The 13,403-nt window shown below is 48.4% G+C and overlaps 1 protein-coding gene across 3 annotated transcripts in view; it reads right to left on the bottom strand.

Moving 5' to 3' along the window:
* sh2d3ca (SH2 domain containing 3Ca) overlaps positions 1-12,336 on the bottom strand; it is a 40,489-nt gene extending 28,153 nt beyond the window's left edge. The window contains exon 1 of one of the 3 annotated variants that reach the window (XM_036977672.1): positions 11,625-12,336. In XM_036977672.1, coding sequence (XP_036833567.1) covers positions 11,625-11,699 — 75 coding nt within the window. In that variant the 5' untranslated portion in view covers positions 11,700-12,336. Of the gene's footprint in view, positions 1-11,618 lie in introns of all 3 variants that reach the window. The other 2 variants (XM_036977671.1, XM_036977673.1) reach the window with 2 other exon arrangements.
* Between the last annotated feature and the right edge of the window lie 1,067 nt (positions 12,337-13,403).

Raw genomic sequence — 13,403 nt, 5'->3', positions numbered from 1 at the left:
TCTATGGTGGCTCCTCCCTCCCTCCCTTCTCTAGCCTACTCAGCAGGGCCACACCTGGGAGACACTGCCTTGGTAACCCCTCCCACTCCATGGTGGCTCCCTCCTCCCTACCTTCCTCCCTCGAAGCTGGTAGAGAGGAGACTGAAAGGGTTCATGTGCACCGTCACGCCGAGCTGGGCCTTGCCGGGCTGGGCCTTGCCGGGCTGGGGACGATCCTGCAATGTGCAGTGGGGTGAACTGAAGAGGAAAACACAGCTGGGTGTGGCCAACGCTTTCCTCTGATCTGCTACCCCATGGTCTGGGTCTCCACTAACCAATAACAGTAGACTACATACATGCACCGTCAACCTGGACTCATAACACTACCGTCCGAGGTACAGCTCTCTCCGCGGCACTACAATACGACCCGATAAGACTTCCCTGGTCCTCCATTTACCAACAACATATCTCAACTACCCGACTTCTCTGTAGCACTGAGATAACACGGCCCCGTCTCCTCTACCCAAAACCTTGCTTTGTCACTGCCCAGCCTCCAGCCCCAGCAACAGCCTCCGGTCCACCTCCTCAGTACAGACAGGCAGTGAGTAATCTGCCAGGAACGGCAAGGATGGAGGGAGGGCAAATGAAAGGGCACTTGTCTCACTTACCTGCTTCGGGTCTCTCCATTCCTCTGCCTTCTCCTCCTCTCTCTCTCTCTCTCGCTCTCTCTCTCTCTCCTCCTCTACTTTCCTTCATCCTCCTCTCTTTCTCCACCTGTCTCTCTATCGCCTCCCTCCCCCATCTATCTTTCCCACCTGCTCCCTGCCTGTCAGTGTGTGTGCTCGGTGTAGCAGCCTGTATCAGAGTGTGTGTGTGTGTGTGTGTGTGTGAGTGAGTGTGTGTGTGTGTGTGTGTGTGTGTGTGTGTGTGTGTGTGTGTGTGTGTGTGTGTGTGTGTGTGTGTGTGTGTGTGTGTGTGTGTGTGTGTGTGTGTGTGTGTGTGTGTGTGTGTGTGTGTGTGTGTGTGTGTGTGTGTGTGTGTGTGTGTGTGTGTGTTTGGTGCAGCAGTGAGACTGGTCGGCCCATTACACTGACAAGAACAGGAGCAACACACTGATGACTGGGCTCCGGGGAGAGAAAGGGAGGAGAAAAGGAGAAGGGGGGAGAGGAAGAGGAGGAGGAGAGCGAACAGGCTTACAGGGATACGGGTGGATAATCCACACACCAGAGAAAGAGAAAATTGGCCGGATTAAACCCTGGATGGCTGTCGGCTGAATTTCATTGTTCAGGTCATATGAGGTTCCCAAAAACCCACAAACCTCCTCTGACTGGGATTTATTATATTTTTCCTATTCAGAAAGATTCCCGGTTCACAAATTGGTATGGATTCATTTTGTTTACAGACATATCGACCGCAGAAATTATATAACACTCTGCTGGGTGAAAGCATAACCTGCCCGTTTGTGTGAGATGAATATCAAAATAAATGTGTGTTGGCATGTAGGAGTAGTCAGGAATAGACAGTGCTTAAGCCCCTCTCCTCACACACAGAAAAACACACACACACACACACTGAAAGAATGGCCCATTAATGGCCAGTTTAAAGGCTCTCAAGGGTCAGGGGTCAGGGCCCTGATGGATTGTGGGTCTTGGTGCCTCATCAATACTAACCTGCTTCTGCTCCTCTAGCCCAGCGGTGTCAGTGTGTGGGACGTTGTGTGTGTGTGTGTGTGTGTGTGGTGTGTCGGCTGGGAGCCAGAGGCCGAGGCCAGAGGCTATCTGTTACCACGGTGACAAGCGGTAATGTGTTAAGCCGAGGCCATGGGATCTTTTTGTTGTTCTTTATAAATGGAGGCCTTTACACTGTCAGATAAACCACAAGTCCCACGATGCTCCTCTCTCTCCCCACCACCCCAAGGCAGGAGAGGAGGAAGCAGCAGGAGGAAAGAGTCAAGAGGAGCAGAAAGTGTGTGTGTGTGTGTGTGTGTGTGTGTGTGTGTGTGTGTGTGTGTGTGTGTGTGTGTGTGTGTGGTGTGTGTGTGTGTGTGTGTGTGTGTGTGTGTGCGGTGGAGAAATACAGAGATGCTGCATCCCTTCCATTGATTAATCGATAAACGCCAGTCCTGAATTAATTGTTGCTGCCTAAAAGACACAGCGGGCTGGAATTATGAAGATGTAGAAAGCCAATAAAAGATGGGAGATTTCATCTCCTCCCAAAAACAGAGACTTATGTCCCTGATGATGAGTCAGGAACACATGAGGGATCTGACAGACAGAGACTGAGCAGATGAGACCAGACATTGACTGAACGGTCTCCCTTTGATGCTACAGCCAGACAGACACCAGATCGCTTTCCGTTTTAGACTCAACTCCTTTGTCACCGTCTTACATAGCGTTTATGACAACGACAAAGGAGTTGGCTAGCCTGGAATCCAAACTGAACCGTTTCATGGTGAAGCAAAGGGGCTGGCTAGCCTGGAATCCAAACTGAACCGTTTCATGGTGAAGCAAAGGGGCTGGCTAGCCTGGAATCCAAACTGAACCGTTTCATGGTGAAGCAAAGGAGTTGGCTAGCCTGGAATCCAAACTGAACCGTTTCATGGTGAAGCAAAGGGGCTGGCTAGCCTGGAATCCAAACTGAACCGTTTCATGGTGAAGCAACGGGGCTGGCTAGCCTGGAATCCAAACTGAACCGTTTCATGGTGAAGCAAAGGGGCTGGCTAGAGACAAATCGGTCTACCACACTATCAGTCTATCATGGGTTCGTACACTTTTTCAGCTTGAAACCCAAATGAGAAATTGACCATCCTTCTGTGACCCAAATCATCCTTTAATGACTCAAATTAAATTGAAATAGTGTGTATTATAGATGTATTCTCATAACCCGCAAACCATCTCTCACATGCTCAGGGCCAACTTTGGGTCCCGACCCATAGTTTAAGAAACCCTTTTTTAAAATTTTAAATCTCTAGAGACTCCCTGGTGAAATTAAGGATAAATAGATTGCGAAACACAGATTGAAGGATTGTTTCTGATTCAGACACCGAATGAATGGCTCTTCTCTGATGGTCAGTAATATATCCTGCCCCCATCCCCATCCCCATCCTTCAGAGGAAATTGATGAGAACATCGTAACAGCATCTCATCCCTCCCTCATCTCATCCCTCATCAAATGACTGACCACTCCCAATCCCAGCCACTGGCTTCAGGCCTGAGGGAAAGGATGGACCAGAGAGAGGAGGAAGGAGCGGAGGGAAAAGAGGGAGAGGAGAGAAAGGAAGCGAGAACGGAGGGATGGGCCTGTCACATCAATCATCATCCATCACATCAAACCACAACAGCAGCAGCGGAGAACAGCAGCACGCCTATTGTTGCTCGTACAGTAGTCTCGATGCGCCACAACAAAAGACAACAGCAGATACAAAGCAATATGACTTAATATAGGGAGCCCCTGACGGCCTCAGCATTATTTGTAGCTTTGGCTGTAAGTGTTGATATTTGATATAGTCTTAATAGCGGATCGTCACACCCTTTTATTTTGCTTTTACTTTCAGCTGTGCTTTTATGCTTTTGGTGTGGTCAAGGGCCTTTGTGGGTCGACGGTGTAACCGCCCTCCAGTGCATACAAAAGGCTAACGTTGGAAAAGATATCCTGTGTGTGTGTGTGTGTGTGTGTGTGTGTATACATGCTGATGAGCACACAGGAAGAGACAGGCAAGCACATGCACAACACGCAGACACACACGCAAACGCCAGTCTAATCGATACCTGGACACACCCTGCGGTGGGACGTTTTGCTTTGTGAGGGTCGAAAAGAGGAAAAGCATCAATGTCGCTGACTAGCCGTGGTCCGCCCGGAGTCGACAGTCAGACGCGGACACCCAACGCTATACAGTCCTCAGTCTGTCAGTACACAAACATAGGGTGACCTATTGACGGGCTTGACGGGCTCTGCACACAAACACACAGACCAGGGTCGTACGAGAGACGGGGAGGAGAGGGAGAGAGAGAACAGGGTGGGGGACCAGAGAGGGAGGAAAGTCGGGGGAGGAGAGAGAGAGAGAGAGAGAGAGAGAGAGAGAGAGAGACGTCGGCAGGTAGCCTAGCGGTTAGAGCGTAGCTGGATCGAATCCCCGAGCTGACAAGGTAAAAATCAGTCTTTCTGCCCCTGAACAAGGCAGTTAAACCACTGCTCCTAGGCCATCATTGTAAATAAGAATTTGTTCTTAACTGTCTTGCCTAGTTAAATATAAAGGTTAAAAAATTATTTTTTAAATATATAAAAGCTGTCATATGATACATATAAAATAAACAGATTAGAGAAAGTCCTCACGTACACACGGTCTCTTCTCCCCATGTCCACTGCTGATAATGAGGCAGCGTTTGATCTGATAGGTGGACTGGTGATGCATATAAATCAGGGGTGTGAATTAGCCAGGCCCTCTGATGGGCCGAGTACACACACACACACACAGCCCTGTCTGGCTGTTATAGTATCCGTGGCCGTGATAGAACCATGTCTTGGTCCCGATAAAGAACATTGAGTGTGGGGTTCTTCACATCCACTGTTCTTCAGAATTCTAAAAGGTTCTTGAAATGTATGGGAGCCTGCAGATGTGTCCCTTTCACTATGTTAACTAGTGTTGCTTTTTCAGTGTAACATTTCTAGCGTTGATTCAAGAGTTAAATTAACACAGTGGTGTAAAAGTACCCCAGTGTTGGCGTTAAGTGGAAGCCAAATCACGCCCATCCTTATCATATTTCCCAGCATGCTCTATTGTAAGTTGATTTTAAGAATTGTTGTGTTTTAATATCTCTGTTTTTGCATGTACACTGATTGATTAATTAATCTCACGCTACTCAAATATAAATGACATACATTTTCCTAAACTATACCAATCTGTTACTGCACCAGTTACTAAAATGGTTGTTCCAGTTTGGATATTTAAGGTAGTCTCATATCTTGGTCTTCCCAAAATTCCAAATGTTGGATATCCCCACTCTGGCTGGATTCCAATAGAAATTACACATCACTTTGCTAGCCGGCATAATGTGGCTTGCAGGCCTGATGTGGCCTGTAAACCAAGAGTTTCAGGCCACTGTATTATGGTAAAACTACGCCTTCACAAGAAGGCATTATGAAATATCTATTGTGTTGTCTCGAATAATCACATTTAACTGACAACATATTCACTTAAAATCTCACTTGGTGAAGGCCACAGGACTGAAAATGAATGAATGCAAGAACCGTGTCTGTGTCACTAGCAAACACAGTCATGGGTGGTAACTTTAAAATTCACTCGAAAGTCACCAAGGATATGCAATATGAATATGCAATTAAGACTTTCAACCCTACAGCAGGGATATCGAATTCTGGTCCCGAAGGGCCGAAACTTGTCTGGTTTATGGATTTTTGTATGGTTCTTCAAAAGAACCATCCCATGAAAAGGTGCTTCAGAGACCCTAAAATGGTTCCACTATGGCATCGCTCTCACAAACCTTATTCGGTTCCAACTGGCACCTTTATTTTGAAGAGTGCACACAGAAATACCTCTGAGCCTTATAGCCTGCTTCAAATCCGGGCCCTGCTATCTTCCGTTTGCACTGTCAGTACAATAGTCTCTCTCTTTTCTCCATCCTTCCCTCTCCCCTTGTCCCAACTGATCATCGTTGGAGCTGCAGCAGGCAGCAAGCCCCAGAGCTGTGATGCTATTGGCTAGAGATGATGTCATTGTTTCCAGGAGGCAAGGTAGCGCTGAGTGCTATTGGCTGGCAGGGCGGAAAGGCTAGACAGTGCGGGAGCGCTGAGGTATCACTTTCATTCATACAGAGCAGAGAGAGTGAGCAGAGCTCTGTGTACCCGCTGCCACACATCTCGCACACACACAGACAGACACACACACGGGCGCACACTAACACATTACGGTACAGCTCTTGCACAGTGTCTGAGGGCGGTGCAAAGCTTTGATGGACAGCTAGTAACCCCTTGGTTACCTCCGACACAGAGGGCCATTAAATTGACAGACTGAGATAGTATTGGTACAGTACTCATGCTCCTAAACACACACACACGCTCTTTCTTCCTCACAGACAGTATAATCATTGATGGGGGTAGGGATAGAGGGATATCGGGGAGGTGGGTGTTGTCCTTGTGTGTGTACTAGGCTGTCACCATGGTGATGTTCAGATGGAGCCCTTCTTGCTGGCTTGAACTCGCGCTGTTGGAGAGGAGGGAGGAGGGGAGGGCCTTCCAAAACACAACACACATCCCTTAAGATCAGCAATGCCCTTGCATGTCCGGACTCTCATAGCACACCGAAAGCAGCCTAAAATATGTGTGGGTGTGTGTGTGTGTGTGTGTGTACACTCCCAGGGGGAAACACTAGCCCTGCCTGCACAAGATCGACGTGTTATTCCGAGAGACACTCATGGGAAATTAGCCTGTGATACCCTGCTGTGGTGTCACCCTTACCCGTCTTCCTTCTTCCCTCTCTCACCCCCCTTCCTCACCTTCCTCTGTCCATTTTTTCATCCAGAGAATTATGTAATCGTTTTCTGTAGTTGCTGTTGCCTAAGCTCCGATGAGATGCATACATACTGTATCTAAAGAGACGGACAGTCATCCCTCCATCTCTCTATCCCTCCATCTCTATGTTGAGACTGCTATGTGGTTAGTCTCTTCATCTTTTCAGGAGCATGAGGGGATCCCTCCCCCTCACCCCCCACGATGGTGTAGCCTATGGCACAGCTCATGAAGATGCATGGTTTTTCTTTTGTGTGTGTGTACCAGCAGCATCAGCGTCTGCCGTTCAGTCACACTAAATTAGTCCTAAACGTTCAGAGTCAGCTCAACACTTCAGCAGAGCATACCGTTGCCTCTCTGAACGCTGAAAACCATCTAATCAGGGTAATTCTCTCCGTGTGTGTGTTCCCTCCGAACACGATCTAATCAAGGATAGTCTAATTCTTAGTCTCATCTAAATTGAATTGCATTCAAAGCTTTTCAAATTGAATTGTTTCATCTTTGGAGAACTAATGAAACGTGATTCATTAATCCCTAACGTATCTTTATGTTAGATTCGATTACTTTAATCGTTTGGGTATCGTCAACATTTTAATCTTTAGTCTCATCTTTTTCTAAATGAAGTTGAATCCATCACAGAAACGGTTGTTTAAACGTTTTCTAATTTACATTTTTCAAAATGGTTCTACTAGTTTTATTTCGATGTTATCAGTAACCGTCTGTGGAAAAACATACATTCTCCATCTCCTATATCTTCTCTTCCACCATGATCAAACACATTGTCTGCTGCTGTGGAGCTATTCTCTGTCCTACGCCGCAAATCACCTAGTTGCACTTTAATTGCCTGGGGTCCTTTCATAAAGTAAACTGAAACATTAAGAATTCCACCGGGACTCTGGTACCCAGTAACTCACAAAGACCTTTTTTGGGGGGCCATCGCTGGGAAGAGGAATAAGATTTATTTATGGTATAAATGCCAGTGAGGTAGATTGAGTCCAGAGAACCTACAGCGTAAATGGGAGACCTAGGTTACTCGTGCCTTCTGTTCAACCTTTACCTATCCCACTGATGTTAGAAGACGGTCTTTCACGAGGGGAGACCTGGTGTCCCGTCGTGCCATAAATAACAATGCTAGCCTAAGGAGTACTGGGACCACGTCACCTCATCCTCCCCTGGCTGACCCACTAAATCCTCACACCCATCTTATCAGAGACCCAACAGACAAAGACAAGACCTAGGTTACTCGTGCCTTAAACCTTAGCATGGGCCCGACATCTGTAGTTGACGTACTGCTATGACCACCAGGTTACCATAACCTTCCCTACCCTCGGCCCACTTATCCTCAGGCCTCTGCGCTCACCAGAGAGGCTCAGTAGGGGTGGTTCAGTCATATCTGTCCGGCTGAACTCTGGCCTCCTGCTGGCGACCCCGAAAACCGCTGACCCCCGGGGTCAAAGGCCAAGTGGACACACAATAGAACCCCTCCCCCTGACCCCTCCTGCCTAAATCCTCACCCTGGATTCCCTCTCGCTCTCGAACGCCGTCAGAAAAACACAGGATCAGAAGTCCGCTGACATCCATAGCAGCAAACGGTCTACCACGTCAACAATGAAATGATGTTTATCAATGTTCAATAATGAGGAATTTAACAGGATATAGACCTACTGGTAGATGAATAGCTTGTGAGGCCGTGTATAGTGAGTTGGAGAGCGGGGGTTGGGGAGTGTACAGAGCAGGTGGGGGTAGAAGTAAGTTCCAGACCAAGTCTGTGATCTCAGCAGTGCTGTGCTGCTCTGCTCCCTAAAAGAGCCACACACACACACACAAAGACTTCTGAGGGGGAACCATGCAGGCACCACGAGGGGTCCTTTAGATCTCTCTGTATGGCACACACATACACGGAAGCATGCAACAACCTCCAATCCCTTTATGTAGCACCTGGATCTGAGACACACACACACACAGTCTCTCTGGAGTGGAGCAGTTAGTGTGGGTAGCAGTAGTGTGAGTAGAGTGACTGAGGTGAGTCTGTCTGTCAACACACTCACACCTCTACCTGGTACAGTGGTAGATATCCCGGTTCCAGCAGTATCCAGCACACCTATTTCATTTACAAATGTTCACCAGTCAGTGCCTCAGCCGTTCTTATCCCACGCTCTCTCTCTCTCTCTCTCTCTCTCTCTCTCTCTCTCTCTCTCTCTCTCTCTCTCTCTCGCTCTCTCTCGCTCTCTCTCTCTCGCTCTCTCTCGCTCTCTCTCGCTCTCGCTCTCTCTCTCTCTCTCTCTAGCTATGTCCTCCAAAATGCCATCTGCAACCACCCTCCCACTGTTTCATTATAGTACAGTCCAGGGTGACACCCTCCTCAGCTCCTCTAAACCCCTACTAAATACTCAGAGGTGGATCGGTCTATTATATCTTTGGATCAAAAGGTTCCTGTGGGACACATTTCAGGTACTATCGAATGGCACTTAAAACACGCAGTCCGCATCCTACGTTCTGACATGAAAGCTTGAAAAGAGCCAACGACAAGAAACTGAAGGTTTTTGAACTGACAAAGGAGAGATTGGCTAATTGGGAGAAAGGTGAGAACCAGTGAGTGGGAGCAGCTACCGACCCTAATCCTGACCTGGGGCTATGGATCTGTGGAAGTGTCTCTGCTCTGCTCAGATCCCAGCACCCCTACCATTCCTCACCATTCCTCACCATTCCTCAGTCTCTGGTCATGTATAATCCCTTGTGCTTCACTGTCTACCCTCTTCGCTGTATCCAGCTACAACTCCAAGCAGTTAGCCCGGGTAACAGTCTGTTTATGCTCTCGTTTTGTGGAATTCTCACGACAAGAGAGTAGATACAGACTGGCACCCAGGCTACAATGCACTGGCATAGGTTTTTTTTGTTGGAAAAGGGCACTAATGGTTAGGACTCCGAGCAAACCGAAAAAAAAAAAGAAAAAAAAACAGGCTAAGTGTGTCTCATTACTAGAGAAAACATCCCAGTGTAATTAGCTTCCTCTCTCTCAGTAACAGGCTGATTTTCTCTTGAACTTTAGCAGTTAAACAGCCGCTTAGCCCCTCGCTGTCCCGGGGGGAGTGGCAGGCGGGCGAGGCAGAGGCGAGGCAGGCGCTGCAAAGAGGATTTGCTGTGAAAAGGATTCGGAGGAGGAGGGGGGCGCCCGAGACGAGACACAAGAAGAGTGGCGCAGGGGGGGATTACACAGAGGGTCGCATATTACAATACTCCAGCACGCCAAATCGGCTACGGGCGGCGCGGGGATAATGCTACCTAACGTCGCTAACGCAAAAAAAAAAACGTTTCAGTATCAGCTACCGCTTCTGCTACGTATGTCAGACAGGTGGGGTTGAACATGGTTAACTGACTATGTGGAGGTTGAAAGAGCCCCCGCGGTAACTGGTGGTACGGGGCCCTGGGATAATTGGTGGCTGTGGTGGCCCTTAGAGCTCCCGTCACGATTGAAGGCAGCGGAGGCTACAGTGTCACTTGAATCCAGAGGACATGTTTGATTCCATTCATTCCTTTGAGCCGGTCCTCCAATTTAAAGTGACACCAGCCTCCACTGGTTGGGGGCCGTGGTGCCAGGCCATGGCCTCTGGGGTTGACAGACACTCTCTGTGGCCTTGCCAGCCTATCCCAGCTGGGTCACTTTGGAGATAAACTGGGGTTACGCTGCCTGGATGGTTGGAGTTAGCCTGGCTGGCAGACACAGAAAGGGGGGATTAAAAATCAGGAGAAAACCATCAAAGTGCAAACTGCATGGAGAGGGGAGCGAGGGGCAGATGGGGTTCAAGCGCTGATCTGCTCTGTGAACAAACAGGGCTGTAACGTCACAATGTCCCAGTTAGAGACCGACTGGGACGGCAGTGGTCTTAATTACAGACACAATGGTAGCAATGCCAGCATGCCGCACTCCCATAGACTCATAGACCATACGATCAGTAGTAATCTCTCTGCTGGGAGTTTAAAGCACCATATCAGCTGGAAATTGAAAACAAGCTAATGGTTGAACTGAAGTGTTGAAAGCCTGCTATTTTGTTCCCTGGCCCGGGGCACTGAAATGAACCTCGATCAGATTCTTATTTTTGAGAATGTAGTGGTTGAAATGCTCCAGCATCGCCCTGGAGTCGAGGCTCTTTTCAACTCGAACTGTCACTGACAGACAGTGTCTCAGCTTCCTGTCCTGGTGCTGGTCTGAGATCAGGTGATGTAAACAGGACACACAGGTCAACAGACGGAGGATGTTACCAGACCATCTATCAGACTCAAGTGGCTGGGGCTGGTGGCCCAACTACAAATACCAAAATGAGCCCCTTCACTGAACATACTCCCAACACACACGTACACACGTCAGGGTCCTATTTTATTTGAAAGCCACTACTCTGCTATAAATCCTGTTACTAAACTCCGAATACTGCCACAGAGAGTCTCCCAACAGACAAGGAACAGTTGAGAGAGACTACACACAGATAAGAGATGAAAAACAAAAAAAAACAGAACAGCGAGTAGCAATGTATTACAGTGAGGTTTCATACTATCACATACAAAAGCTTTCAATAACAACGTACTACATTGAGGTTTTGTACGATCAGATCCAAGCGGCATGACTTTCAATAACAACATACTTCAGCGATGCTTCATGCCATCAGATCCAAGCGGCATGACTTTCAGTGGTGATCGAATGGAATTCACCTCCCTGCTCTTCTCTCCTGTCCACCTCTGTTACAATAGATGATCTGACCACAACCTGCCAACAGTACAACCCTTAGATCATCTGTCAGGAATCAGCCAGCCTCATGTTTCCCCCCTGGCTTCTAAATTAGACAAGCACAACTAGATATGCCTGCCCGTGTCGTATGGTATCTATGATATCACCAGTTAGCGGCTGGTCCAAAACAGGAATGAACACACTCCAGCACAACCCGTACACACTCTCACACGCAAAGACAAAACCGCTAACAGAAATGTCCAGAAATTCACGAGCCAATATACAGATTCTGTTCAAACCCAAAACTCTCCAACAAAAACACATTCTTTGAATCACAACCGCTCACTTTCATTTCTCAAACACACACCTACACAAACACACACACACACACACTCACCTGCACCTGCATGAAGGAGCCTCTGTAGAAACAGCAGGCGGCTGCCGACAGGGCGCTCCATAGGCTACAGCGTTCAGTCATGATTCCTCTCCTTACGGCTCAGCTCACGGCTGTACTCCACCCTGAGGACCCTAGCACCAGCTCTCCTCTCCTCTGTCACTGTCCCACAGCAGGCAGGCAGCGCTCCTCGCTAGCAGCCACGGCAGCGGCTCATCTCACTCAAAACCGTGTGGCTGCTATGCTACTAACGCTAGCTAACACTACAGTTGCTACTGCTGGTCAGGACTCCAGCCCCTCGCACTCTGCTGCTACTGTCATCTCTCTCTCTCTCTCTCTCTCTCTCTCTCTCTCTCTCTCTCTCTCTCTCTCTCTCTCTCTCTCTCTCTCTCTCTCTCTCTCTCTCTCTCTCTCTCTCTCTCTCTCTCTCTCTCTCTCTCTCTCTCTCTCTCTCTCTCTCTCTCTCTCTCTCTCTCTCTCTCTCTCTCTCTCTCTCTCTCTCTCTCTCTCAGCTACGCACAGGCTCTTTCTCGTACTGCTTCCCTGTCTCGCTCACACTCTGGCTGTGCTTCACGAGCCCTCGCAGGGATTACCTCATCCCTTTCTGATGAAAGGAGTGGGTGGGGGAGGGTGGAAAGGAGGGAGGGATAGGGAGGAGGAGGGAGAGATGCTAGCAGGCACTGGCGGAGTGCTGTCGAATTGCTGGCAAGGCAGACCCCACCCACCCCCTCCTTCACGACCACAGAGAGACAATACTGAGAGAGAGAGAGAGAGAGAGAGAGAGAGAGGAGAAGGAGAAAGAGGGAGAATGAAAGAGAGAGAGACCGGGTGGAGAGAGAGCGAGAGAAAGAGAGAGAGGGGGGATAGGAGAGAGAGTGAAAGGGAGAGAGAGGAGCAAAAGAGAGAGGAGCAAAAGAGAGGGGAGAAGGAGAGAGAGAGAAGGAGAAAGAGGGAGAATGAGAGAGAGAGAGAGACCGGCCGGAGAGAGAGCGAGAGAAAGAGAGTGAGAGAGAGCGTGAAAGGGGGGAGAGAGAAGGAGCAAAAGAGAGAGAGGGGAGAAGGAGAGAGAGACACAGAGAGAGAGAGATGGGGAGAGAAAGAGAAAGCGAGAGAATGAGAGAGGGGGGTAGAGAGAAAGAGAATGAGAGAGAGAGGGGGGTAGAGAGAGGGGGAGAGAGAGAGAGGTATGCCTCTTTAGTTTCAGCACCTTCTCAAAGGAATCTGTCCTTTATTCCTAGTTGAAAGGAATTGCAGGGTGGCAAGAGGGGGCAAAGAATGCATTCACACACATTTGAATACACACACACAAACACATTCAGACTCTTTCACTCACACACCCAGTACATCTTAAACTTGTTTGCAATATTTTCTGTCTATGGGTAAGTGTTTGCGGGTGTGTGTTCTTGTATGTTGTGAAAGGGTTGATGTGCTAAGTATAGAATGTGTCTGAGGACATAATTCATGTTCTGTTTTTGAGAGTCAGAGAAAGGCAGGGTGTTGTAAAAAAAAAAAAAAAAAAAAAAAAAAAAAAAAAACGAATTTAGCGAGTGTGCGAAAAACAAAACACACTACACACATCACACTCAATAACACATACACACTGCCACATGCACACCAATCTGAGTCGTCACGTTCGTCTTGAGCAGCGGAGAGGTGGGGCTTTGTCCCCTGGGGAACTGAGTGACATCACAGAGGACGCCTCGCCATGGCAACGGATCTGGAGTCATGACAGCATCCTAAATTCCGGGAGCTTTTGATAGCCCTGCACTGCAGACACCTCACAGGAAA

Source organism: Oncorhynchus mykiss, chromosome 5 (assembly GCF_013265735.2).
Source record: "Oncorhynchus mykiss isolate Arlee chromosome 5, USDA_OmykA_1.1, whole genome shotgun sequence".
Taxonomy (NCBI): Eukaryota; Metazoa; Chordata; class Actinopteri; order Salmoniformes; family Salmonidae; genus Oncorhynchus; species Oncorhynchus mykiss.
Note: the sequence above shows the minus strand (reverse complement) of the source record. Positions and strands in the feature narration are given on the sequence as shown.